Below are 26,556 nucleotides of genomic sequence, written 5' to 3' on the forward strand. Positions count from 1 at the left end.
GTGCAACGCAAAGTCAGTGTGCTCTCCTTCCCCTTCTTCCCTCCATATATACATACACACTGCAACCACAGAATTCCTTGCAAGGGAAACTATGCCGCTAACTAGGGGAAGAAGACAGTGGATTTAGTTCTTTTCCCAAAGAGACCTTTCATTTACCGAAACAGACTGTAGAAAGCTAAGCACACTCATCAATAGGTTGGGTGAAAAGAAATAACATCTTATATCCATTCACTAAAATAATAATTTTTAAAAGTTCAGATGCTTATTTAGGGAAAAAGCAAAAGAACTAAATAGTACAATATTTTGCATCACCTTTAACAGACAGAGGTGTTTTAGCAAAACCCTGTTTACTATGAGACAGCCAGGAAGTCCTGAATTACTTCCCTGCAGAGAGCAGTTTCATCGAGAAAGATGATTTACCAGAGAAATAAAATTACTGCAGCGATCCCTAAACCAGGCTGCAGACTAGGCTGCTTACCTGTTTGAGTGCCTTCTTGCTGTGCTTCTGCGATGAGGAGATGACTTTGCCTGTCTGGATGGAAGGTGACGGGCAGCCTGACTGAGGGGAGGATGTCTGTGACAGTCTAGATGACACTACAAGAAAAAAAACCAAACAACATAATCCGACCTTTATACATTTGCCTGCAGCACATTAGCCAGTCCTCACCATTGCAGATCATCTCATGAGGCTCATGAAAACTGCACCTCTAGCGAATGTTACTTTTTGCTTGAAGAATCATTTCTATTTCCTCCCCACCACCAAGGCAGCTGTTTTTGTCTGAAAGCCAACAGCAATTCCTGTGACCAACTTCAGATTTTTCATCTCTTGTCCATGTCTTTTTTTATTAATCTTGTAAATAGCTGTTATCAAACAACACTACAGCTTGAGAAAAAGCTTCGGATTCATGCAGGTTTAGCTAATTCAAATCTAACTGGAAATACAGACACAGGCAATGGTTGTCTTCATCTGGAATGTCCTGTGGTCAGACACTTAATTGATAGCAGTCTCTGGTCAGATTAAATCTGAATCCCCCACAAGAGCAGGAAGACAAATGACATGCAAAGGAAGTAGAACATCACTTGCTCCTTTCTAAAAAGAAATATGGGAATATACAGGATATCCCAGTAAATGAACGCATATTCTCAGTGGATGAGCCTAGATGCTTAAAGAAATCTAGTCCTAGCCACGTGGAGTCCTAAAGGCTTCTAGTTTCAGGTGATTTAGACTTTTAAATGGTCTTGTTACAACCAACAAACAAGGGATGGGAATTAAATAACAGCTGGTCATGTAGCTTGAATATACCTGTTTGGCATAGGATACTCAATATACTCTGCTCTGGCAGCAGTGGGGTGATGGACATGTGGCCAGCCAGGGAAACCACTCCGTCTCTCACAATCACGGTTTTGCCTCTCTTTTCTTGGCAAGTATATACTGTACTGGCCAGCAGCCAAGGTTAACCCACCACATGTACCTATATAAAAAGCCAGGTAATCAGCACACTAGAGCTAGTCAAAGCTGTTTAGCTGCTGAGGCTGAAACAGTACAACAAAAAAAGACAAAAGCGAAATGATGTTAATTGGAATGCCTTACATCGCACGATAGCCGTAACAAAACAAACACTATGTACGCATAGCCAAGAACATCAATGAGATACGGCTGCACCTGCAATGAACTCTAAAGGTAGATCTGTGAGACTGGGTATGGAGGCATACAGTTAAAAAGAAAACAATAGAAGTTAGCAAATTCATGATCTGTATATATATCTGCATGTGAATTTGTGTAGATAATAATGCCCACTGTAAGATCAAGGAAACAAAATGAAGAGCAAAAGAATGTTTGATTGCAGGGGCAGGTGGAGGGTGACCCCTACCATAAGGGATAATAAGCAGATTCACATGTAAACTATTTAAATTACTGCTTCCTGAAGCAATTAGTTCTACAATACACAAGGCTAAGCTAAACTCCTTTCTGTTGCAGAAGGACACGAGAGATAATGGCAACAGCTCTTCATTAACAATAGCCACAGTGTGATCCTGCTCCGTATCCACAGAGAAGGGAAGCTCCCCAAAATAATGCAGTGACAGTAAGCATCAGAAAGCAACATTTCAATAAAGTGCATAAAATTAGTAACAACAAATTATAAAAAGTAAAATTCTCACGTGTGGTATGGACATTAAATGAAATGAGCAACTTTTTTAGAAGGCACACACAACAGAGATGAGGTAATATCAGACTCTGAAATGTCATTAAAAACAACAACAATAAAAAGGTATGGTAAGAAACTGGTCATTTAAAAGTCACTGACAAGATTACCATATCCAGATGATACATGCACACGATAAAAGATGACACAGTTGCACAGCAAGCAGAATTACCACTTAAAAGGCAAAAGAAACCCCTGATGTTACACCAAGACCTGGAAAGCAAAGGTTATATCTGTAGTTTGAAATAGCAATAAGAATGTTTTTAAACTTGCATTTGTCTCAGTTTAGTTGAAATTGGAGTTCAAGAAGAATAAGAAGATGCTGGAAAAGATCAGAGTCTGCTCAGCACCTGGAGAGGAAAAGAAGATCTCAAACTCATTGGAATTCTCTGAGTGCCTTGATAAAGAGAACTGAAGAAAAGAAAGTCTGTTGCTAAGAGTTTACTCACACTTCCAGAGATTTTCAACAAAAGGCTTCTAAAAATTATATGGCTATTGTTTAAAAAACAAAGAATTGGCATAACTCTGTGGCTGGATGGGACAGAAGGCAAAGAACAGAATCAAATGGTAATCAAGCAAGAAATCAGCAAAAATTCTGCAAGGTCACGTACTAAGCAGGGAGCAGTTTAGAGCTTAGTGATAGACCAGAAGGCAGGAAACAGTAAAATATTAAATACTTAGTTTAGTTAAGGTCAGAGAGAATTGTGTGGAAACACAGAGAAATATAACCCAGAGAACAAAAGACCAAAAATACAGAGTAAAACATAAAAAAAGAAGTAAATTTTTGGAGGAAAGAACCCAAGATGCTCATAGAACCTGTGGTAAACTAAATGAACTGTGTCATCTCAGGAAAGAGATCCATGATGGCTGACAGGTGAATGAAAATGGCCAGCAAGATGATGCTATGTGCAAGGATGGAAAGATGGCAATATATAAAATTCTTACGGCATATTCACATCGACTGTCTTGCATACTGCAGTGCCGATCACACAACATCAATAGAATTTGATGGGATTCAGGAAAGTAAAGAAAACGGTGAAGGACATGGAAAAAAACCCCAGGGATAGTGAGCTATTTTGTATTATCCTCAAAGGAAGGACTATGAGTGAAGCATACAAAATTAAATGACGTAGCTTCGTGTCTGAGCATCCCGTTTCTGCTGAAAAAGCACCATGCTCGCAGCTGCTGGGCCACTGTCATCACCCAGAGAACAGCAGAGCCATCGGCCTCACTCTTGCACCAGCCGGGTAAGTTCCCAGTCCACCACTGCTGCAAACACAACCCTTGGCTGGGCAAACACTGCGCCCCCGTCCTTCTAAAACTAATCCTTGCTCGTAGCTATTAAACACAAAGAAAACACAAGTTTGGTTTAACATTTCAAACCCAGGCACAGAAGCAGATTGACTGTTACTGGGTTTGAGACATTTGAATAGCAGGAACATAAACCACATCCTCTTTGAAGCCTATCACTGCTGAAACTACAAGTTCTGTGTGAAATAGAAACATTAAGCCAAATACAGGCTACTCTTCTCCAGCCTCATATTCTCTTCACATTTTAATTTTTATGCTGTCTTTGAATAAAGAAAACTAATATTTTAAAACCAGGAATGGCAGCACAGGCTAAGTCCCACACCTGGGAAGACAACTCATCCCTGGAGCTGATACAATAAAGCCGCATTATATTTTGTGCATCCTCTGACTGTGTAAAAGCCCTCGGTGCCACAACGGCTGCTGTGTTGGACTGACAGCTGTAACCACAACAGATTCACAAGAACAAACAGGAGAACTTGAGAAAGCCAACCAAGTCACAGCAGCTTGAGCTTAGCTGTGGGCCCCCAAACCAAAGGGGGGATGGATGGGAGCATAAACCTGTGAGAAGACACCCCTGGGTCTTTGGACCCAAAAGCTCTCAGAAAGGTTACATCCTTTTAAGAACTTTGCATGCAGCCAAGCGGAGGTGTAACACAAAGACATGCACATGTAGAAAAATATTCAGACTCCCATAAAGACGAGGCTTGACAAGCTGAGTTTGTTTCCTTTACATTTAAACAGAATTTCAGTAAAGTTAGTTCTGTCTTCACTTCAGGCTTTCTTGTAATTTGAAAAATACGTGGAGCTGAGATTATACCTCTTCATGCCCTTAAATCTTAAGAGCACTTTCGGAGAGAAGCTGCAGCAGTAGGTACAGAAAGCAGTGCATCCAGTAAGACACTCCAATTTTAAAATACTTGCTTTGCGCTGTTTTTATGTAAATAAGGATATCCTTGAGCAGCTAAAGATTAGGCAAGACTGTGGGCCAGTACCTGACAGAAACGAATTTCAGTAGATTTTCTGAATTAGAAACAGTAAACAGAATCCTCTCATCCCAAAGAGGCATACGAGAGATGGGATGGAGACGTCACATTGATAATAAGCAGTAAGGACAGAAACATGACTAAAGGGCATTGAGAAAAAAACTCAGATATTTGAGAGTGCTGGCTTGGAGAAGCAATTAAACATATGTATCCATAGCCAGGATAGCTAACAAAACCCCATAACTCTGCACACTTGGCCTGAAGTCACTGTGCTGGCTGGTTCATTCACAAGGTTTCATTGCTTCCTGCTGGTGGTTTGGCTGGGAGAGGAGTTTGCCAGGTGAAATTTTAACAGTTCTCTAAGATTAAAGTAGATGAGATAAAGCGGAACATGTGTCAGCCAAACCTCACAAACCCTGATTTGTTAGATAAACTAAGAGTGGATCCAGTAGAGCCCCATGTCCCAGCTGCAAGAAGAAATACTGGAGGAAGACCCATCTGCAGTCAATTACAGCTGTAATTTATGGGACAGAGACTCCTTTACACTTTAGACTTCTTACTTGAAATGTCACTGACACAAGAGCATTTCTTCTAAGAAATGAAATTATAATAGAACTTTAATTACGTTAAAGGTCAAATAAATTAGAAATTTCAGTCTGGCAAGATCTGATGACATTTTACAAGGTATTGGGTTCCCTTAAGATTTGCAAACTCTAAACCATTGGTCAATCAATTCTCTTCTATAGATTTATAAAGAAACTGTGCTAACAGCAGCAAAGAGAAGTAGTAAGATTTATTTAACAATCATTTATTGAAGACGAGTGGTTAATTCTTTTAGAAAAATTGCAGTAAATTGCTGCAAATATTAAACGCAGGATGTAGTCTAGGGATCCCTTCTAACAGAAATAGTTAGGCTGTACAGTTTCATCAAGACGCTGCCTCGTGCCTTTCCTTCGAGAAGCCCCAATTCAGTTAATGCTAAGGACTTTCTGCTTGACCCTCTTGGGTAAAGCAATGCATTAATTAACCACAGCCTCAAATGAGGCAACTGAAGTATGATCTGATGACACGTCCATTTTAACAGTGTGCCACATCGTGTGTTTTCCCAGTGTTTTCAAAGGCAATAGTGTAAGGAACGCCCCACGTCTCCTGACACCCTGGTACTTAGATCCCACCATGCACTCTTTGCTGTCACCACCCAGTGCAAGACTGGCCTGCTGAAACTGGCTAAAGTCCATCCTACCACCAAAGGAGCACTAAGACTCATAATTCTCACCTGGTGTTAGGTACCAGCACAGTTCTGCACACTGCACAAGACAAAGTAACAGAAAGGTGAAGATGCCCAAAATATTTTTACTTTTTTTTTTTTTCTTCAATGTCTCATCTTGCAAAGGTTATTTACCTTTTAAGGTGTCAAAGTAGAGGGATATTTGTTTGAAATCCTACTGGCTTCCAGTATACATCTGCTCACATGTATAAGATGATATTTAATAATAATATTCTGGCTAATGTCTTTCACAAACAGTGTCAGATAAACCACAATGATAAAATACATGGACACAGCTGATCCTGCCTTGGGGTGGCAAGATTGACTGTATGACTGTAATGTCCCTCTAAGCTCAACATTTAGACAGAAGTGTAGAGATCTTTGCTTGCTCAGCCAATAATTTACTTTTTGATGCATTGCCTTATCCTCCCTTGTCACTGCATGGAGCGTAGCTGGCTGCAGGACTGGGCAGGAAAACACCTGGAGCAGCACTGAGCCAGAGAGGAGGGAACAGAAAAGCAGAGGGAGATCTTGCAGCCAAGCAATGGGGATGATGACAGAACTCATACTTTTTTGGCAGGCACTCAGGCAATTACTAAATCAAGATTAAGATTTTCTTAAACTGATGTAGTAGAAATGACTGCTGGCTTTCTCAGGCTTGTTTCAGAAGAGATGCAGTGGACACTGCTGAAGAAAGCAAGCATAAAGAATGATCTTGCATTTATACAACAGTTTTATTTCAGTGGCTCCAAAAGAGGGTCACACAGCTTAAGGTCCACCTTCACAGTTCACTCTACCAAATACTGGCATATAGATATTTTGACTACCTTGCTAACTGTTTAACAGCATGTGCTAAGTGTTTAACAGCATGAAACAAAACTATTAAAAATGTGCTAGAAGTAAAGGAAAAATATACCTGCAATTGTTGAGAGAATTTTGGAGTCAAAATCCTTTCAAATCAGACAAAGAAAGATGTAACAGTTTGCGAAACTAAAATTAATCTGACAAGAAGAGTCTTTTGCATGACCTATGGCTGAAGACAACCAAAACCAACCTACCCAAATACTACTAGCGTAAAAACACCGCACAGACCCTGTATTTTGACACTACAGCAGGCTCAGTGATGTAAGCAAAGGGCACAGCCTTCTGAACTGCTCGCACAACGGTTCCTGGAACTGTGGGGTTTTACTGGATCTCTTATCCTTTATCTTTTAAAGATCAGAGCTAATTATAGTTTCAAATACACTATGCAATAAAAGAAACTCTCATCTTCGGGTAAGTGGAATCAAACTATTTTGGAACAAAGAAATTGTTCTGCTAAATTTATACTCAGAGCATTAGATTAAAAAATCTACCAGGGATAAAAAGCCTTTTGCTAGATAACTGCTTCATGAGCATCATGTAACAAACTGCTGTGGCTGCATGTGCTGCAGAAATCAATGCCATCTTATGAATGGGTAATACATCCTGATAATTCATTCCACCCATCAGGAGTCTGAAATCTGTAATCCCGCTGCCAGCGTAAATTTGATTTATTATTTGGCACAGAAACAGCGCTCTTCTGTACAGTCTTCAGGCATGAGATATTTACTCTTTGCCTTTAAAAGGACCAAAATGCAGCATGATCTAGACACAAGACGCGTCCCATCAGCAGGCACTGCTGCCAGCCCTGTACCTGCTCTCATCTCTCTTGCAGCAGAGCTCGGTGCAAAGCCACGTGGGCACACAGACTAGGTACTCACCTCTGAGTCTTGGCTGGAGCTCAGAAGTAGGAGCTCTACTGGGGTTTTGTCTCTGATTTTGTTTGGGCTTGGGAGAGTATAATATGAAAAGAAATTAAAATAATAGGTCCAGAGTTCCTGCTCAAGGGGTTGCATGCATTTCCATGGGGTTTTCTGCCTCAAAATCTACACATTCAGAAAGAAAAGGCTGCACTTTACTCATCTGGAAAGAAAGTACAGTCAAGCTGAACTAAAAATACAATACCCCCCCCTTTCAACTATGTGCAGTCATAAGCTTAAAATAACCCAATTTTAAACAGCTAATGGGATCCAGATGTATTACATGAAAAAACTTCTAGTGAAAGCAATTAAAACATGTTTTGAGAGGCACAGAAATATCTCCAGTTAATCCAATGCCCTTCTTTTCTACAGGTATGCAGTTTACCAGAATAAGAATGGGAATGCAACCTTGAATTCATATCAAAACAGTATCATACTTACAAGTGAGACAACCATTTTAAGAGTTCTCCTCCACATGACTGTTCCTTGCTAAAATGAAGGAAGAAATAATGCCCAAAAATACTGTCCAATTGCAACTTCCCAGAACTCCCCCTCTGCACTTACCCTGGGTAAAGTTGAAATTTATACTGCTCTGATGAGGATTATGCATTCCTGTTATCAGATTACATTTTTATAAACATAACAAAGATCAACTCTTTGCTTCATATGGAGAGACTGGAGTGTATCTTGCACTGGTAGCTCTGACAAAACAAGCTGAAGTACCCAACAAGTCTGTGTCTGATCGCTCATACGTCTCCACGCTCGGTGATCTCACCTAAGCTCTCTACCCTCTTTCTCTCCCAATCTAAGGCCTTCTTAGAGTAAATTTATTCATACCTGCTTCCTTGGTTACACTGGGGAATTCCTCCACTCTAGGAAAGAACATCAACTAAATACGGACAAACACCTTATGAAAGAGGGGTAAAAAGGAAAGATACAGCTCTACAGCTCTCTGCTCTAGTGAAGAATTAAAGTTGGCACCAAGCAGCTCTCACTAAGTAGCTTAACACCACGTATAGTATTGGATCACTTAGAGAAAGATCTGACGACCTGAGCTGCCAACAGCAGCCAAAGAGTCTACATCATATACTTGAGACACTGCCACCAAAACCTACTCTGTGTGTCCATGAATGATGGCTCTTCATCAGAGGCACAGGTCAATGCGGAGCTCTTTGGAATGCAGGACCAAGCACATTGCCCTTCAGACTGGCTGCGGTACTCTCCAGCCCAGGCACAGGAACATCCATCAGCATTACAAACATTTCAGACAACAACTCTGTCACAAAGCCTTATCAGCTATGGAGATCTCCCAGTTAACAAACCCCAGGCTTACCTAAATGACACAAAAGTAGTTCTGGTTTCAGCCCAACCATAGGGAGGGCACATGACTGCATTTATTATTCACAGCATGCAGCACATCTAGAACAGCAGCCACAAACTGGAAGACCCTGCTACAGACAGTATGTGTACAAAAGGAATGAGCAGTCCCCAACACAGCAGGCTCAGAATCTATGTATAAAACAAATGAAACTAAAAGAAATAGTAAAAAGAAATGCTCGGTGATTTGTACCCCTGTCAATTCCTAAGCTTAAGCATTTTCACGTTTTCTGGAGGACATACGGCAATGACAAAGGCAAAGCACCCTGCGTGTTCAAGAAGTCAAATCATGATCATCAAAATGTTCTGAATTTAGAAATATTTTACTGATACAAACAACATTTTTTCAGCTGTTGTACTGGAAGGAAGAAGAGAAAGAAAGTATTTTACATAAACTTGTTAAAAAATTACAGCTATAAGTGCTAATTACTTTAGCTGACATCAAATTAGCCAACATCGATGAGTTGTTCTGCTGTTTGGTTTTTTTTTTGTTAAAAAACAGATAGCAGATGTGAGCGTTTAGGAAAAAGTCAAGACTGTAAGGGTGAGTGATAAATCTGAGTTATTCACAATACACACTATGGTAGCCCAGGTCGCTGACAGAAGCAATCATTCATTCCCCCTGTTGATAAAACACCCAATGCTCACTGAAAGTCATTTGACAACCAACCTTGACAGCTGCCCCCATTTGGTCTCAGTACATTACTGCAAAGATTTCAGTGTTTGTTTGTTACTTTACCCAAAATACAAGTTTCCATGTTGAGAACACTTCCCTCTTCCCTAAAAAAAAATACCTTTAGAGCTCAAAGAACTTAGTAGTTCACCTAAACTTCTCTCCTCTTGGACACTGAGAAGCAGAAGCGAAATTATTCAGGTCAAGGCCAGTTGGGTAAAACCACAAACTGAATCTTGCAGTCCATCCCGTCAACACTTACTGCCACAGAAAATTCAGGTGCTCATGTTTCTGGTGACGGCACACATGTACTTCAGGCCTGTCCCTGCAGGTCCCCACAAAGGCAGTGGAGAAAACCCGTCCCAAATTCATAAATAATACCCATACCACTTCATGATAAGACAGAAAGATACAAACACAGGCTGTGCATAACAGCACTGATGAAGAAAAGAGTTACCCTGGCATGGTGGAAGAGCTGTTTTCTTCACAGCCTCTTATCTTATGATCAAAGGCAGCCAAGTGACTCCTGCTGTGAGGTTGGTACAAAGAGGGATCAGAGAGAGACATCTGCACTCCATGAGTGCACTTGACACTGATGGCCAATGATGGCCTTGAAATGGAGAGTGAGGAGGATGTGTCGACCCACAAGGAAAAGACCTTGTTAATGTGGATGGTTTTCTCTGATGATATAAAAGTGGGGAGAACGTCTCCATTAAAGCGAGGGAAGACAAGAAAATCTTCCTCTGAGCATACCAGTGTAAGAGTTATTTTGAAAAGGGCCAACATTTTATGCTTTCTTGCCAGAAAAGCTTCTAGCACTAACGTTCATCTACTAAAGCAGCCAGTTTTGACGTGACCAATACCCAACTGACAGTGTTCACTTTCCTGGTATCCTTTCGTTGCTCAGTTTGAACATGGCAACTGCTGCGAGGAGCCTCTAAAATGACCCTTATCATTCCTTGCAGGTATTCTCTTTCTCTGGATCTCAGTTGATGTGCAATAGCCAGCAAATAACTGTCATTTCAATAGGTCGTTCCTTGACTTCTGAGTCCTTTAGGAGGAAAATTTACAGCCTACAGAACACACATCGAGTTGAGTAACTGCAGGTCAGGCAGGACGTGGACTTTGCTGTGCCAGCACCTCCTGCTGTCACGTAGGAACACATATAAAGGCAGAAGCAGCAGCGCACCTCTTCTCCCTCACTTTTCAGGCATTCAATTAAAAAAGGAGCATGAAAGGTATTTCTGCATTCACATGTGTGAAGAAGGAGAGAGATTAATTGTGCAACAGTACGCCCACTCGGTGGGTTTGCTCTGGCTGTCACGGCCTGCGAAAGGAAATGTAGGCAGGTCACGGCCACCTCCAGCACACGAAGGATTTGGCAGCTCTACAGACACGGTCACTCAAAACCCGGCATCCTGTGCACACAAGATACAGGCTTCAGTAAGATTTCTTCCGATATGCACTCAAGAGCAAGGATGTGAATTTAAGCACAGCATCAATAAGGCACCGTGGAAGCAGAAACAGAGGCAGCTCTACTGAGAAGCAAGAAGCAGCACAAATGCAGCACTTTCTTTCAAAAACGTTCACCTTCCAACACAGTCAGCTCAGCAACAGCAATGCCAAATTAGCACCAAGAGAAACCAGAGAAACCCACTTGCTCATATGAAATTGTACCAGTGCATTTGCCTGTGTTAGTCACTGCATTCCTAGGAATGCATGGTTTTAAAAAAAAATATAACAAATTGCAGCGCGCACACACAGAAGGCACCAATGGCACTTGCTGTCGAGTACGTTTTCAAGCAGTGCCACCTCCCTGAAGAGCCTGTCAGAACCCAAAGCTTTACCTTGCAGTGTCAAGTGTGAGATGCCCACAAAGCTCAAAGGAACATCTGTTGGCTGTTGTGACTGGCATCATTGTATTTTTAACAATTTATTTTTAAGAGAACCCAATCACTGTATAACTCATTCTGTAAGGGAGCATTTGCTCTGAAGAAGTAACACACCAGCAACTGAAATACACCCCATACAACTTTGTTCCTTGCAAAGCAACCCCCTTCGGGCAGCATATGGTTGTGAAAAAAAACCCCTAAGTTACAGCAAAGATTCTTCTTATGCCTCTTTACGGAATCCTTCAGTAAAATACCTTCTTTTTTGAGTATTACTTGTGACTGCTTACTAATACCACAGCATGCTGAAGATGTGTGTTCCTGAGCCAGAACAATGTATCTGGAGCACAGCAAGTTTGTTAAGGTACACAAGCAAATGAACTCATCTAATGGTTTGTGGTCATCAAAAGGAGGTCTTACACCTCCCACCACAGATGAGCAGTCCCATCCCTTCCCTCGGACTGTCCCGGCATGCATTAGGTTCCTCCATGAGCTGATTCAAATTGCTTATCAGGCACAAGGCTGCCAGTCTTTTTATCGCTAGGTTTGCTTTCGTTGGGCTACCAAGGCATGCTGGCTCACAGCAGGGTCACCACGGCTGCCCAAGTCCACCCAGGGTGAGTAAAGAGAGGGCACGGACCAGAGTCCTGGGCAGAGAGAGTTCTCTGAGCTGCTCAGCTGACCCTCAGCATCTCTTTACAGCAGATACTTAGAGGCCAATGTAAGGGGGACCGTATGCTTCGGATGCTTTCTTTTGGGGTAACAGAACATGTTTCTAGGTTGCTGACTCAAACACAGAGCAGATCAGAGGTGGCCAAACATGAATTGTGTAGGAAGCTAATGTAGGCATTCGAAGAGGGGAAGACGTGGTCACATTTCTTTGAATTCCCTGTCAGGCTCCTGCATCACGTATCACATTGGAGTGACTGCATCTAGGGCAGCACGGCTGCTCTTCTCCTCGAGTCTGAAGAGCTACCTACAACTCATTAGCTCTCAGGTCTCTTTGATCATTGTTATTGCACCTTGTCTCTGCTCATATACATTTTAATAAAAGAAAATAAGCCATTTAAAAATCTTGTATCCAGATTACAGAGGATCTCCAACCCAGCTACACAGCAGCACAACCTGGAACCTGCAAAGGTTTGCACATCGCTCTCCCAGCTATCACCTCACCTGTGCCTGCGAGGTGTCTCACCAACTAATCCACTTAACAAGGGTTTGTTGCCAAGACACGCATGCCTGAAAACAAGCCTCCAAGGACAGCACAAGCACCTACAAGAGGATTATTTGATTACTGTGTGTGTCATGAGCACATGAGAGTGATAAGCAGTTATGCCTGGACTTTAGCAGCAGTGATGCCAATGCATTTACTGCTGAGACAGCACTAGCACAAGTGTTTAATTTTTTGGAGAAGAACCATGAATTACCCACTACACTGAAGCTTCCTGATTTTTACCCCACGAAGTAGCATTTTTTTTCATTAAAACCACACAGTTAACCTGGAAACAGTTGATTTAGACAATTTAGGAATTCTCCAAATAACTTTTAAGCAGAGAAACTGATGAAGATAATATGATGCCAATGATCACATTTAACACCAGCTTTGGGGTACTTAGCTGAAAAAAAGGCCTCTCATTTAGAGTCCTAAAGTAGGGGTCAAAGCATAGCCAGTATAGCTGAACTTAAACAGTTTGCCTGTATTCCCTTCTCTGCTTTTACCTACTATCACTTAAGTGATGTGACTGCAAACTCCCCAGGGCAGGAATCCTGTGTACAGCACCCAGCACAACGGCCTCTGATCCAGGAGCCATGCTAAAACACGGTTTTAACATGTCCAACTAATGGTCTGCTAACTTAGCTAAGATTAAATTCAGTTTCTTCTCTGCTGTTGAGAGACCAGTTTCTAGAGACCACTGTCAAAAAATATAAAAATGAAGGTATTACAGCTCTTCCTCACACAGTTGTTTGTGATTAACTCTTCCTGATTCACTCCATCTGGGAACGATCACTCAGGAACAGCAAGGTCCACATGTGGAATTAATTGTCAACAGCACTTCCAACTCACACTCCAAACTAATTTTCATTAATTTGCAAATGTACATTAAAAATAGCCGAGAAACATTAAATCTTGTCAGCTACAACCCAAGTGCGCATGGGGCCTATCTGCAGCTGGGGCAGAGGCTGCAGCACAGCCTCCGCAGCCACCCAAGGGCTGCTGCAGCGGGGCCAGCCAAAAAAGCAACTCCCGCATTTTGACAATGGATTCCACAACTCTGAACTGAAAACAAAGAAAGAGCCAAGCTGAGATACTTACAGTTCTGGTGAAAAACGAACAGCGCTTAAAAACTTGCCTCTCTGCCGACCCCAAGACTGCGCTCCCTGTTCTTGTTGTTCTGACCTGTGCCCTCACCCATGGCTGCAAACCGGCTAACCCGAGAGTCTCAGACGCTCAGAAATGCAGGCGCAATGTCGTAGAAACAAAAAATTGTTGGGGTTGGGTTTTTTCAGCAAGAAACTACGCAGTCAAATTCAAAGTCCTGGGCTGAGGCACTGCCATCGCAGTGGATTACACTGGTAAAATAAGACTTTTAAGTGGACAAAAACCCCTCAATTTCCCTACACTTTATTCTCAGCAGCAGTTGAAGAGATCCTGCTGATGTTAAAAGACACTCCCCCTTCCCCAGACAGACAGACAACCAAGCCCCAACATTAAAGTCTGGCAAGTGAAAAAGGTCTTTAAAACAAGATTGCTGGGCAGCCTTAGCTACAGGCACTCCCCATTTCCATTGCCTCCCAACGGCACCGAGGAGAACACGCTGCTTGCCGAAGGAACGGGAAAGCCTCCCTGCACCCCTCTGACTGCCATCAGCACTGCTAGGACAAGCACGAGGAGGACAGAATGGACAGGCAGGGAAAGCATCCTCAACACACACAGCTGTCTGCTTCAAACTTACTGAGATCTTTTTATTTTGAGTTATCAGTTGCTTCTGAATCAATGTGGTAACCAGCAAGGTAAACCTCATGCTTTGTCTATAATATATGGAAAGAAACTGTAAGTCTTAAAGACATCAGCTCACGTGCAGCCTTATGTGACAATGAGCAAAAGCTTTAACGCTTCTAAAAGTCAGGAAATTACTGTGGGTCATGTTTTGAGGGGAAAGAATTAACTACTGGACTAGAAGATGGCAAACTGCTGAGGGCACAGGGAACGTGGCTGTATTGTTGTCAGTAAGGACAGAGACAGTCCAACACACTAATGCAGGTACGTCATTTTAAAAGATCTCATTTCCCCCAAGTGATGAAAACACAAGGGAATCTGACTGGTAAGAAAAACGTTGCCAAGAGAGCGCAATTGAAAACTCCAGATAGTTACAGAGACATTCATTAGACCATCAGTAAGTCAGGGGTAATCACATTACCCATTGGAAATACAGAATAGGAATTCTTCTCCTAGAGCAGAAGCGAAGGAAGTAACTAAAATAAAAAATGTATTAGATATTGCTATGAGTCCTTCACAGTTGAAGATGACTACCAAGCTGGTAGTAATCACTGCACATTAGAACTTTGCTACTATTGATGCTAAAAATACAAAGAGACAGTTATGTGGCCAATACTTATTTGAAAAGAAATACCAGTTCCTCTGCAGTAAGCACAGGGCAGTGCTACCTAGCCAGGACTTTTAGAACGTATGTTATCCAGTTGTTAAAAACTAAAGCTCAATAAGGCTAAAAACATTTTAATCCTCTGTTGGTAAAACAAGATGTTTTCAGTCACTCTGGGCAAATACTATTCAATACTCATCGACAGTTATGAAGACTCCTCACATCCCTACTATTTCAATAGTGTGCGTGTATATATATATATGTATAGTTTATATATAGTGCTCCTACTATAAATAATGGTTGCACAGGAAATTCAACCAAATTCAGTGTGCTTATGACAAACACCATAACATGGTCAAGTCCCATCAGAGACACGTAATTTGCATGGAGCTGGCACTGCTACCAAAGCTTGACATGCTAGTGGGCAGCACACTTCCCAGCTGTAAAGCCTACCTGAAATACAAACACACTCAGCTGCCTAAAATACACCTCAGTTTGTGTAAATAAACAGAGCTCTCAAAGGGTGGCAGGATCTGCCCCAAACACAAGACAGCACGATTGCTCTAACAACATGGTTTTCAAAGGCACAAGCAATTTTATTGTGCGAGACAGTTCATCTCCTTGAAAGACTGACCTGAGAAAAATAACGCTATACTTGGTCCTCTGATCACTAACATATAGCTTAACCTGGTCTCCCTCCTGCATTTCTGAGTTACATAGTGACACAGCTCCTTAGCACACCTCTCTGGAAACTTTTTTTTTTTTAATGGTTTCTGCAATAGTGAAAGAAGGAAGCAGAGTCTGAAGATGTCACGGTCAGCCTGCCTGGCTGAATGCCACCAGACCCAACTGCTGCCTACTGCACGTCCTGGATGCTCCTCATAGGACCTGTTCAGCAGCCAGGTATTACGCACGTAGAGCAAAAACGTATCTGACAGCAAAGAACATCAGGAGGTTGTCAAGATATCCAAGTATCATATTTATAAATTGTGTGGAAAAATGAGCTCATAGTGAAGTGGTGAAGTTTGCTGATGATACCAAGTTATTCAGGGAAAAACACACAGGCTGATGGACAACTTGTAGGAGAGGGGACAATAACCACAGAGGAATGTTATCTTAGTATTATAATAAACACTTGTACAAAACCCTCAGGTGAGCAGTGGTCAAAGCAAGCAGAATGACAGGAATTACCAGGAAAGAGATACAGAACAGAAACAAAACATACATTCACCTACTTCTTCAAGACTGTGTGCCATTTTCATACTGGCTCTAAATACATCTACGTGAGCTAGAAAAGCCCAACAAGGATGGAATGGCCCTTAAATGAGGAACGAGAAGGGTCATCCAGCCTGGAAGAGAAAACTGACAACTGATATGATCAGAGTCTGTAAAATCCTAACTGGTACACTAAAGCAAACAGAGCAACAGTTTGGACTCAAACACAAGAGCTGGGGAGCATGAAATGAATTTAGACGATGCTAGGTTTTAAAAAACGGACCAAGCAAAAGGAGATACTTCTTTGCACAACACATCAAATAGAGGAAATCCTTACTGCAGAGCAGTGCAAATGCTAAAACTGTACAGCAGTTCACAGTGGGATCGGACGAACCCATGGACAGGCATCAAGTGAAAGACAGCCTCTTTGTGCTCTAAGTTCCTGAGCCACAGACCGATGGATGATGTGAAACCACACCTGTCATGTTCTTGTGCTCTTCTTGCACCTTCTCTCTGGGTTACTGCTGTTGATCAACACTGGAGCAGACTACCAGGCTACGCAGGCCTGTGATCAGGCTCGCTATTGCTGTTCTTGAGCACACCTGAGACTGAGCTGGAATCTTCATTCTTAAGACCTTGAGCTGTCAGACTGCCAGTGCTGAGGACCATGATTTTTGCTTTCAAAAAAACCCAACCCATCCTAGCAAGGTCTCCACTGCATGCAGGCATGGAAGACACACAACCACAGTATCACTGTACACATAGTTCAAAAAAACCCCAGTACTGATTTGATACAGAACAAGTTTAAGCTTAAAGGGAATAAGGAAAAAAATAGATGTAGAAAGGTTAAAGGACGATCATGTCATGCTGGTGAAACAAGAAATTCAGGCTTTACTCAGAAATGGTTCCACATGCAGAGAGATCAAACATCTCCTGAACGTGCACTTTGCTTTGAAGAACGAAGCAGGTCCTTGGCTGGCAGGACCGGCACCGAGGTGCCAACCACGCAAGTGCCATGTGCTGGGAAGCCAGGAGCCCTTCAGCCCGTCACTCTCAAAGCAGGAATTCCTGCTGTGTTTTCCCAGCAAGTGGTTCCTGACCCTCTCCGATGACCTGGCAGCGAAGGGTGCATCTGCTCTACGCAGATGCCTAGCTCCTGACCGCCTTCCAGAGATCCACAGAAACACCCAGGTTGGCAGGGACCTCAAAAGATCATCCGGTCCAACCTTTCGTGGGAACGGCAGCCCAGATGAGATTATCTAGCACTTTGCCCAATTGCATCTTGAAAACCTCCAACAATGGGGACTCCACCACATCCCTGGGGATGTTGTTCCAGTCAATGATTGCTTTTACTGTAAAAAATTTCTTATGTCAAGAAACCTGTCCTGGTGCAACTTGTACGCATTGTCCCTTGTCTTCTCCATGTGGCTCCCTGAGAAGAAAAGTTTGTTTTTTCAAGTTTGTACTCCCTTTCTCCTACAATACAGAACTTAGAGGAGCAGCAGGTCACAGGTGACCTTTCTCCCAGAGAGGAAAGGCACCCGGCATATGTTTCTGTGGGTAAAAACTGAACATGACACAGCACATGAGGCTGAAAGGCAAAGCCACTGAGATTTTGTTTGACATGGAATGACAGAATGAACTGCAAAAATCTTAAAGGCAAGCCAGAGAAGCTGAAGCAATGAAGGAAAAAAAACCCCAGATGAGAAAGCTCTTTCACAAAGCAGCCCCTGCCTTCAGACAGGGCTGCACGTGCTTTGCTCTGTGTACCCGCATACCACTGGTGACAGAAGCTGGGACGTGAGCCTGTCTTCTGCAGGTACTGCATGGCAAAACCTCCCCCGCTCCACATGAAAGCTTGTACAACCAACTCCTGTACGTCCTCACAGACTGCCACCGAGAGGAGACTTTATCGCTTTGAACAAGAGCATTTCCATTGCTTTGGGGATCCAGGAGAGGTCAGAGCAGGCAGCCCCTCAAAGCCTGTCACTGTTCATCTCCTATCAGCTTGGACACGCTCCTGCCCCGTCCCTCACTACAAAGCCTGTTGTCAGGCTTGGCAGCAAAAATATTTCTAATTGTAATGCAATACAGTTGGAAAGTCAGAATTAAATAGAACAATATATTGATACGTGGTGACTCCTACCAAACATGCATGCACCAGATTTTCTTAAGCCTCTAGCTCAGAGAAGCACTTGAAAAACCTCCTGAATGCAATCAGAAAGCTTTAGGACAGCAAAGCTCTGGACCAAGACAGAAGTGGTTTTATTGCTCCTCTGCTCGCCCTGCACAGCTGCAGCCACACGCAACAGCTTTCAATTCCTCTTTGCTCTCAAGTTCTAGCTCTTCGGCTGAATCCTTCCAGTTCATCACACCTCCAGTGCGAGTGGACATCCCCGAGGGTGTGGGGACGGCGCTGAGCGCAGGGGACCACCGCTCAGAGGGTCACGCACCCTCCCCAGCTACCGCACACAAGCAGTCGAGCTCCCGCAGGGCCCGACGGAGCCACAGGACTGGTGCTGCCCTCCCAAATGGGCACCTTTAGGGGCCAAACAGCACCTCCCTGGGGGGATGAGAATCCCTGAGAAAACTGGCTTTTTGGAAAAATGTTTGCCATATTAAATGGCTGCCCACTCTTCAGTTTTCTGCAAAAGAAATTAAGGACTTAATCACATTTCCCTACATTTCAGTGGAAATACTTTGGGGCCCTAAAGCACCTCAGAAATACTGTGCTTATGGGAATAACCACCCCAAAACATCTGTCCTGCGCACATTGGTCAGGGACACGAGGCAGGAGTGATGCCCAAGGCTTCTCCAGTTCATGCACCAAACAGCAGTGCAATGCCACCGACTCCAAACAAGACAACAGTAACTACAGCTCCTGCCTGGCTCTTCTCCTTACAGAAGACGACCGGGAGCTGGGATGAGCTCTGCAGCGGGGGAGCACGAGCGGTGAGCAGGAGGCTGGCGTGTAAAACAGGCTCTGAGTGCAGCTTTGTCAGGCCAAGACCATAAGCTGAGAGTTTGATAAAGTGCTGGGAAAGGATCGCAAAAGTTTGCTTGGTAAAAGCACAGATCGAAGGTGTCCTACAGAAAACTGATCTGTCATTTCTTTGGTAAGCCTTAGGATTTTTAGTTGCTGAGGAAAATTCATGCATGGGAATTCATGCAAAAAAATCTTCTACTATAGATTTTAAGTTTATAACCCATTCTTCTACATGTCTAAAATGCTTACCAAACACAGAGCCACATATAAGTGCCTGTGACCACAGCCTAATGACTGCTGCTCACACAAGTTAAAAAATATGGTTCTTGCTGTGAAGTCTAATGGAAATACAACTTCTTGACTGCTAGAGAGTAAGCCCTCGGAGGCTGTATAGCCCATGAAAAACTACAGCTCACTCAAAATCTGGATACTACAATATAGTAGCCTAAACAGAAGATACACTAACCTAAAAAAAGGAAAAAGTAACGTTTTTTGGCTTTGTGGCTGCAGATTCCTTGATAAATTGCATAATGTGATACGCGGGAAACAGCTTCCTCATGAGTCACGAGCACAAGCAGGAATTGGCTGTATTTAGAAAAGCTTATATTTCTACCAAAACTTTAGCAGGAAGAAACAAAATGACATAACCCAAACAGAATTCTTTTTTAACATTTTTTTGGGCATGCAGCAGCAAAGCACTTTCTGAAGGCAGTGCCATGATCAGGCCATGGGTGTTAATTAGGGAAGCTGAGAGACACTGTCACAGCAAAGCTCTTATAGTAAAAGCAGGTCACACCCTCTAACTGTGAACCAGTATTTCTGTGTGTCTAGACTCCCAAGGTTTTCCTCTATACAAAAAGATAATGCACAAAATTTCAGGTATAGAACAGTGTTTTATTTCTTATTCCTGTTTTCCTAAGTATGGGCCATTGGCAGTGAACATAGGGTAGAAGTTTAATTATTACAGATATTTTCCTTCACTGTCCTAGGTAAGAAGAGTTTATGGTGATATCCTATTTTAACCTGACGAAAAATCTTCTAATCTATTTTCAGTTAACGACATTTTACCAAATATAGTTACTTTTCACTTTGAACACTAATCTGGTCAAACAAAATTCTGCCTGCCTAGGGACCACGAGGGACTCACTGTTATGTGTTGTACAAAAATGCAAGACAAGCTGGTTGTTTGCTAATGGGAAAGGATTATCAATAATCTTGTCCAGTTTGTTTCCCCCTTTTCCCTTAAAGTTCACTTTACCATCTAATATTTTTTCCCTTTTTCTTTCCTTTTTAATACAGCAAACTTAGGTTGGGTTTCGCTAGAGGGACACCTGTTACTGCAACGGCTCTCACAGAAGCTGTCAGTTACAGAAACTCAACAAGATCCTTCTCTTTCAGGATGACTGATTAGAAAGCGTACACCAGGGACACACAACATGGCAGAAACTGTAGGAGAATCCAGTTTTGACAGCCATTTTCCTTGCTAGAAGCCATGAAAGTCTGGGCAACTCTATACTGGAACCAAATGCCTTTTATTTATTTGTACAGGCTTGCAAAGCCAGGCATAGGCACTGACTGTGGTTCCACTCCAGTCAACTGAAGCTTTGTAGCTGATCACAGAAACACGACTACATGTTTTATTTCCAGACACCATAAGGACAGACTATATTAGTAACCTTGAGCTCACAAACAACCCCAGGTGTACAAATGAGGTGCGCACACAATGACATTGAGCAGCTGTATTTCACATTCATGTAGCTCATTACAACAAACCACTTGCAAGCTGTCCTACAAAACACAAAGCAAAACGGTGATAAAAGCATCCGGAATTGAGGCATTTAGACTTCAAGTTTCAGGATGATTTAAAACAATAGAACCCAAGAAGTCTTGGCAGTATCCATTCACAAGTCCAAAAAAAGCTTTGTTTTTATCATCAAACTCCAAAGACGAGAGCCAAGTAGCTGCCTCAAAGCCAAGGAAAAGGTATCTGTCTCACCTCTGATCGGCACAGAGGGACCCCAGCCAGAAAAGCACCCACCTCATTCCCAAAAGCAAAAATCTGCCGCAGCTGCCTGCTGAAACAACCCCATCTTACCTTCAAGGGGAATTGCATAAAGCTGCTCCATGAACATTGCTGCTGCTGCTTCTTAAGCTCCGCAATCAGTGCTGCTCCTGGCTTCCTCCCGCCTTCTGCTCACGCACAGATGTGCAGGCAATAATGCATGGAGCTTGTTTTTAAACTTTTTCCCCTGTGCTCCTGATTGGTCCCATGTAATGCCCATGTGGGTCTACAAATGCACAAAGGTTTCTATCCTTTCTAAAATCAAAGTGTCAGTTTTGCTGCTGTCAGACCACTATTTTTGTACATATAAGGAAGTGGCTGTTGATGTTATCTGAATGCGCTTCCTGTTTTATATGTATATGAGCAAAAATAATGTCACATTAAGCTAAACTGCAGTCTCAAAAAGCTCAAGTCAAAGCCGCTAAGCAAAATAATATAAGCACAGCTCATCTGTTCACTGTCCACCCCAGTTTGCATTCACTTCATTGATTTTTATTAGAATTCCATATTCTCACAATAAAAACTATCCTCCCCAATCCTTGGGGGAAAAAAAGCTGTACCCCATACTAGCGCTGCTTCCTACCAAGACTCTCGGGACCAGTCAAATTACAAAGGGCTCGGTGGATGCTGACAACCCTATCTCGAACATCACACAGGTGAAAACGCAGCCAGCAGCCAAGCGTGGCCACAAGACAATTCTGGCTGAAATTTGGGTTATTCTTGAATGTGAGTAGATACTTTTTTCTTAATGAAGAAGGAGGCTTTTTTGTGTTTCATGTACACACAGACAGTCCAGGAAGCGGCCGTGTAGGAGTGCTGCATTCCAGAGCTGATGCTACACAGCTCAAAGCTGAAGGAATCTTTCTAATTGGAATTTAGTGCTTTTCTGGTTACTTTAAAGCAGAGCAAACAAACGTACCAACTAAAAATAAAACCTGTTTTGCTGTAGAAGTTGTTCTCCTCTTGCAGAAGAAAACAGCAGTAAAACATGGAGGCACCAAGGAGGAGAGCTGCCAGCATCAATGCTACAACTTCTTATCCCCCAAAGTCAGAACTGTCATTGCCAGGAGGTCCTGCAAGGTGCCAATTCATTCACTTCCACTTTCAAACATTACTGATTGCAGAACTCGGAGATGAACCACGGCTGGGAGTGAGCTGAAGCCATTTGCACTTTCTAGTTTCATTATACTTTTCACAGCAACTCCTTGGATATTAAATGCAAGTTATTTTTTATATATAGCAAGATTATGAAACTTCAGGTTTTGCTAGAGGAAACCAGAAGAATCTTTTCAGACGCATAAAGTAAATGAAATACTAAAAATGAAAGAAAATTTTCTTCCCTGTGGACTTCATGGCACAACTCTTTGATATATGTCTCTGAGACTGTCAGCAATCTGAGTACAGCTGGTCTGCACTTTGAGAAACTTTTAAGTACTGTCTCTAAAATATCAATGAGTTATAGTGTGTGACGTAAGAAAGATGCCTTACAAACATTAGAATTTAAAAATGTTTAATGCAAAGATTTTTTTGAACCATTTAACATCATAGTACCTTACTTTACCTCATTAAACAGTTTTGGATCATTTAATTTTCATGCAAAAGTTATGTTACAGCCAAGAAACAGAGCTGGGAAGATAAACCAGGTGTCTTATTTCATGATGGAAGACGGAGAGCTATCACAGCAAAATTAAGTAGTGAGACCTAGAACTAGCAAAGTTCCAATTTGCTGCATATTTATGTCCTGGCGTTGATTGATTTGAAAGTCTGTAAACAGGCAAGCTTCAGAAGAAGTTTTTCCTGCAGCTGGGGCAGCTGCATCACCCTCGTGTGTATTCTCACATGCCTACTAAAGCACAAGTTCATGCTACAGCCTTTTGCACTGTTGGAGCAGCTACGGCACCTCTTCTCCCTTCCCAGCCACTGTTGTGAAAAGCAGGGATGTAATGATCTTTGTAACCCCTCCCGCTACTCCTTTAGGCTTGGATGAAATCAACTTTAAATGCTACAGTTTAAGAACAGACTGACATCGAGAGTACAAGCCTTGTTTCCAAACCTAAAAACCCCAATAAATATCATAGGTGCACCCAACGCTGGACATGCTATTTGACCAGCTCAGTGGAAGTATGCGGGTTTCTGTAGCTAGTGACAGAAGATGATAGGATCAGCCTCACGTTCAGTCAAATTTCATTTCCCAGAACAAACAAGCAGGTTCCCATTTGCTGCCTCATCAGGGATGGCTTTTACTGAGAATCCCTATCAAGGCTCTCTCCCACACTTCAGGTGTCTTCATAGCTCCTTCACTGCATGCCACACCTGCACCAAATATCAAACAAGCTTCCTGAGAAAGGAGGAATCAATCCAGATATTAATTTAAATCTGTTGCCATTAAGCATCCTTCAGGAACTGACTATTTCCCTACAGCAGCCTCCCAGCGCCAAGCTCTGCTACGGAAGCCTCCAACTCTGCCATTAACACGGGAGCCTTGACTCTGCCTGTACCACCCCTTCTGTACTCACACCCTGGAAGGCAAAACAGCACCATGAATTTGGAGGTTTTTTGGAAGGCTAGTGTGTCTTTTTTTTTTTAAAGACATTTTTGGCAAAGAAGTAATTTTTGTTTATGTCCTTCATTACATATTTCTAAAATCCCTCATGAAACACATGGACTGACAAAGACTTGTAACATCCAACAAGCATCTCACACAAAGTGGCCAGGATACCATTCATTCAAAATGAACATCAGACATCTGATGGCATTTATTTGTTCAGGTGCACCAAACATGCCTAATTCTTTCAGCTTTTATGCTTTCATTTTAAATCTCTGAAGAAAACCTATGTTGGGCGGGGGGGGGGGGGGGGGGGGGGGGCGGGGAGAAGACAGAGATTCAGAAGACATTCCAACAGCTGTCTGAATACGAGCCAGCAGTGTGCCCAGGTGGCCAAGAAGGCCAACAGCATCCTGGCTTGTATCAGAAATCATGTGGCCAGCAGGACCAGGGTAGTGATCATCCATCCCCCTGTACCGGGCACTGGTGAGGCTGCACCTCGAGTCCTGTGTTCAGTTTTGGGCCCCTCAATACGGGAAAGACCTTGAGGGGCTGGAGTGTGTCCAGAGAGCAGCAACAAAGCTGGTGAGGGGCCTGGAGCACAAGTCTTATGAGGAGCAGCTGAGGGATCTGGGGTTGTTTAGCCTGGAGAAAAGGAGGCTCATCAGCAAGAAGCACTGCAAGAATCCCCAAGGATCTCTAAAGAGCCTGGGAGCCTCCCAGCGAGGTGGGTGGCAGAGGTGGCACCTGGGGACAGTCCAAGGAGCACAGCACCGCCGCTCTGCAGCCTCACTGCCACAGCAAGACGAGAAAGAGGAAAGGGAGAATAACAGAGAAAGGAAATATGAGCTGCAAAACAAAAACTCAAGAAATGGCTAGCACAGCAAAAAGCCCTTGGGGAAAGCCCCTGGTGCGGTCGCTCCCTTCCTACAGAAAATCACTGACACAGCAGCATCAACAGGCCAATGAACAGGGCAAATGTGCCGGCGTGGGTGAATCGGCACCCGTGCAGAGGGATAACACACAGCCACGCTGCACAAGTCCATTTTCTTATTTTGCTGTAAGAGGAATCTTATCATGAAAGAAAGTACCAACAACAGCACACATTTCTCGAATCAGGCTAACCTTCGTGGCTTCGGGGGGGTACTGCCAGCCTTGCTGGATGTACAAGGCGCTCCTGCCTGCACCTCTGCTCTCCCCCCCCACGGACCCTCCTGCCCACTGGAGCAGGCTCACCGCAGTCCAGCTGGGCTCTGACCCACAACAGGAGGAGGGATGCCCAGAACTGGCAGGATTGGATCTTTTAGTGAAATTCAGCTAATATCCCAAGCCAAAATCCAAGCTCTGTGTGTGTGTAGTGCAAAAACAGCCATCCACAAGTTAAGAGAAATATGAGATTGTATTTTAGATGAGAGCAGCTCATTTAGCTAAGCTCTACACAGAGAAATATATGTACCTATTTCTATCCTCCCTGCCACAAAGCAAAATCTCAATATTCACACGTATCTGAAGGCCACATCAGAATCCACAAGCACAGATTTCAGTAGGACAGCGTATCATCATTGTCCTACAACAACCCATAAAATCCAAAGGTTGCTCACTTCCTCTCCTAATATAATAGTACAATGTACTTACAACTTCAGTGTTACTCAAATCACTCAAAAAAACCCCACCCCCCCATATCAAAACCTTTTAAAGAGCAAAGAACTAGGCAACATATTTATGCCTTTGAATGTTCACTTGTTGAATACAGGCCAGAAAATTTTATTCTCACATGAAGCTTCTGATTTCTAGCTGAACTAAGTAGTTTTGGTTTTGGGGTTTTGTTTTCTCATTTGGTGTTGTGTTGTTTTGAGGGTTTTTTTTGTTTTTGTTTTGGGGTTTTTTTTGTGGTTTGTCTGTTGTTTTTTTTTTTAAATAAAGAAAACATTTATATCTACAAAGAAATTTCTCAAAAATGGCATATGTGGTGTCACAGGAAGACTCAACTTCATAAAAAGGAGAACCACACTGAAACACAGAAACAAGTTAAAAAGAAATTAAGAGCAACATCTAAAAGGGTAAAACACATGCCAGTGGCAAAGACATCATTTAAATAAACCATGACAGATTCCTAGAGAAAGTGGTTATCATGTATCAAATATGACTAAAGATTTAGAAATAAACTCATCTGGTTTAGGAACAGAGTAAAGGACTCTAAGTCTTGCAGGTTTTTAAATCCTGCAGATTGATAACTGATGAAATGTAACAGGAGGTAGAACCAGCTAGGTTTCCCCACGGCCGGGGGTATTGGTGGGGTGTCCAAGGAAGGGTGCTACCACCCACACCACCATGGCGAGACGCAGCTTGCAGGCGTAAGAAGTTATCTGCATAACAAAAGATTAAACCTGATTGCAAAGAACTGCAAAAGAACCTCACGATACCACGCGATGGGGTGCTAGAACAGCAGATATGACTCAGTGAAGATAAAAGGCAATATAATGACCAAAGGGAAGAACAACTCTGAAACAGCTACTGCTGCTCAGGGAAAGGATCCCAGAGTTACCAGAGATGAAAACACAACACAATGCTCATCAACAGTCAAAAAGGCAAAGCTTTACAAAATATCATAGAAAAGAATAAGCAAAAAAATTGTTAAGAGCTGTTAGAAGATAAAATAAG

At 42.8% G+C, this 26,556-nt stretch overlaps 1 protein-coding gene across 8 annotated transcripts in view; it reads right to left on the reverse strand.

Annotated features, from left to right (window-relative positions):
- ASXL2 (ASXL transcriptional regulator 2) overlaps positions 1-26,556 on the reverse strand; it is a 129,727-nt gene that overhangs the window by 37,497 nt on the left and 65,674 nt on the right. For 7 of the 8 annotated variants that reach the window (XR_012653276.1, XM_075048832.1, XM_075048834.1 and 4 more), the window contains one exon: positions 479-594. Coding sequence is in view for 6 of the 8 variants with exons in the window: in XM_075048832.1 (XP_074904933.1) it covers positions 479-594 (116 nt within the window). In the remaining 2 variants the exon portion in view is untranslated. Of the gene's footprint in view, positions 1-478; positions 595-7,507; positions 7,557-26,556 lie in introns of those variants that run through there. The other variant, XM_075048839.1, reaches the window with a different exon arrangement.

This window comes from Buteo buteo, chromosome 17 (genome assembly GCF_964188355.1).
Source record: "Buteo buteo chromosome 17, bButBut1.hap1.1, whole genome shotgun sequence".
Classification (NCBI taxonomy): domain Eukaryota; kingdom Metazoa; phylum Chordata; class Aves; order Accipitriformes; family Accipitridae; genus Buteo; species Buteo buteo.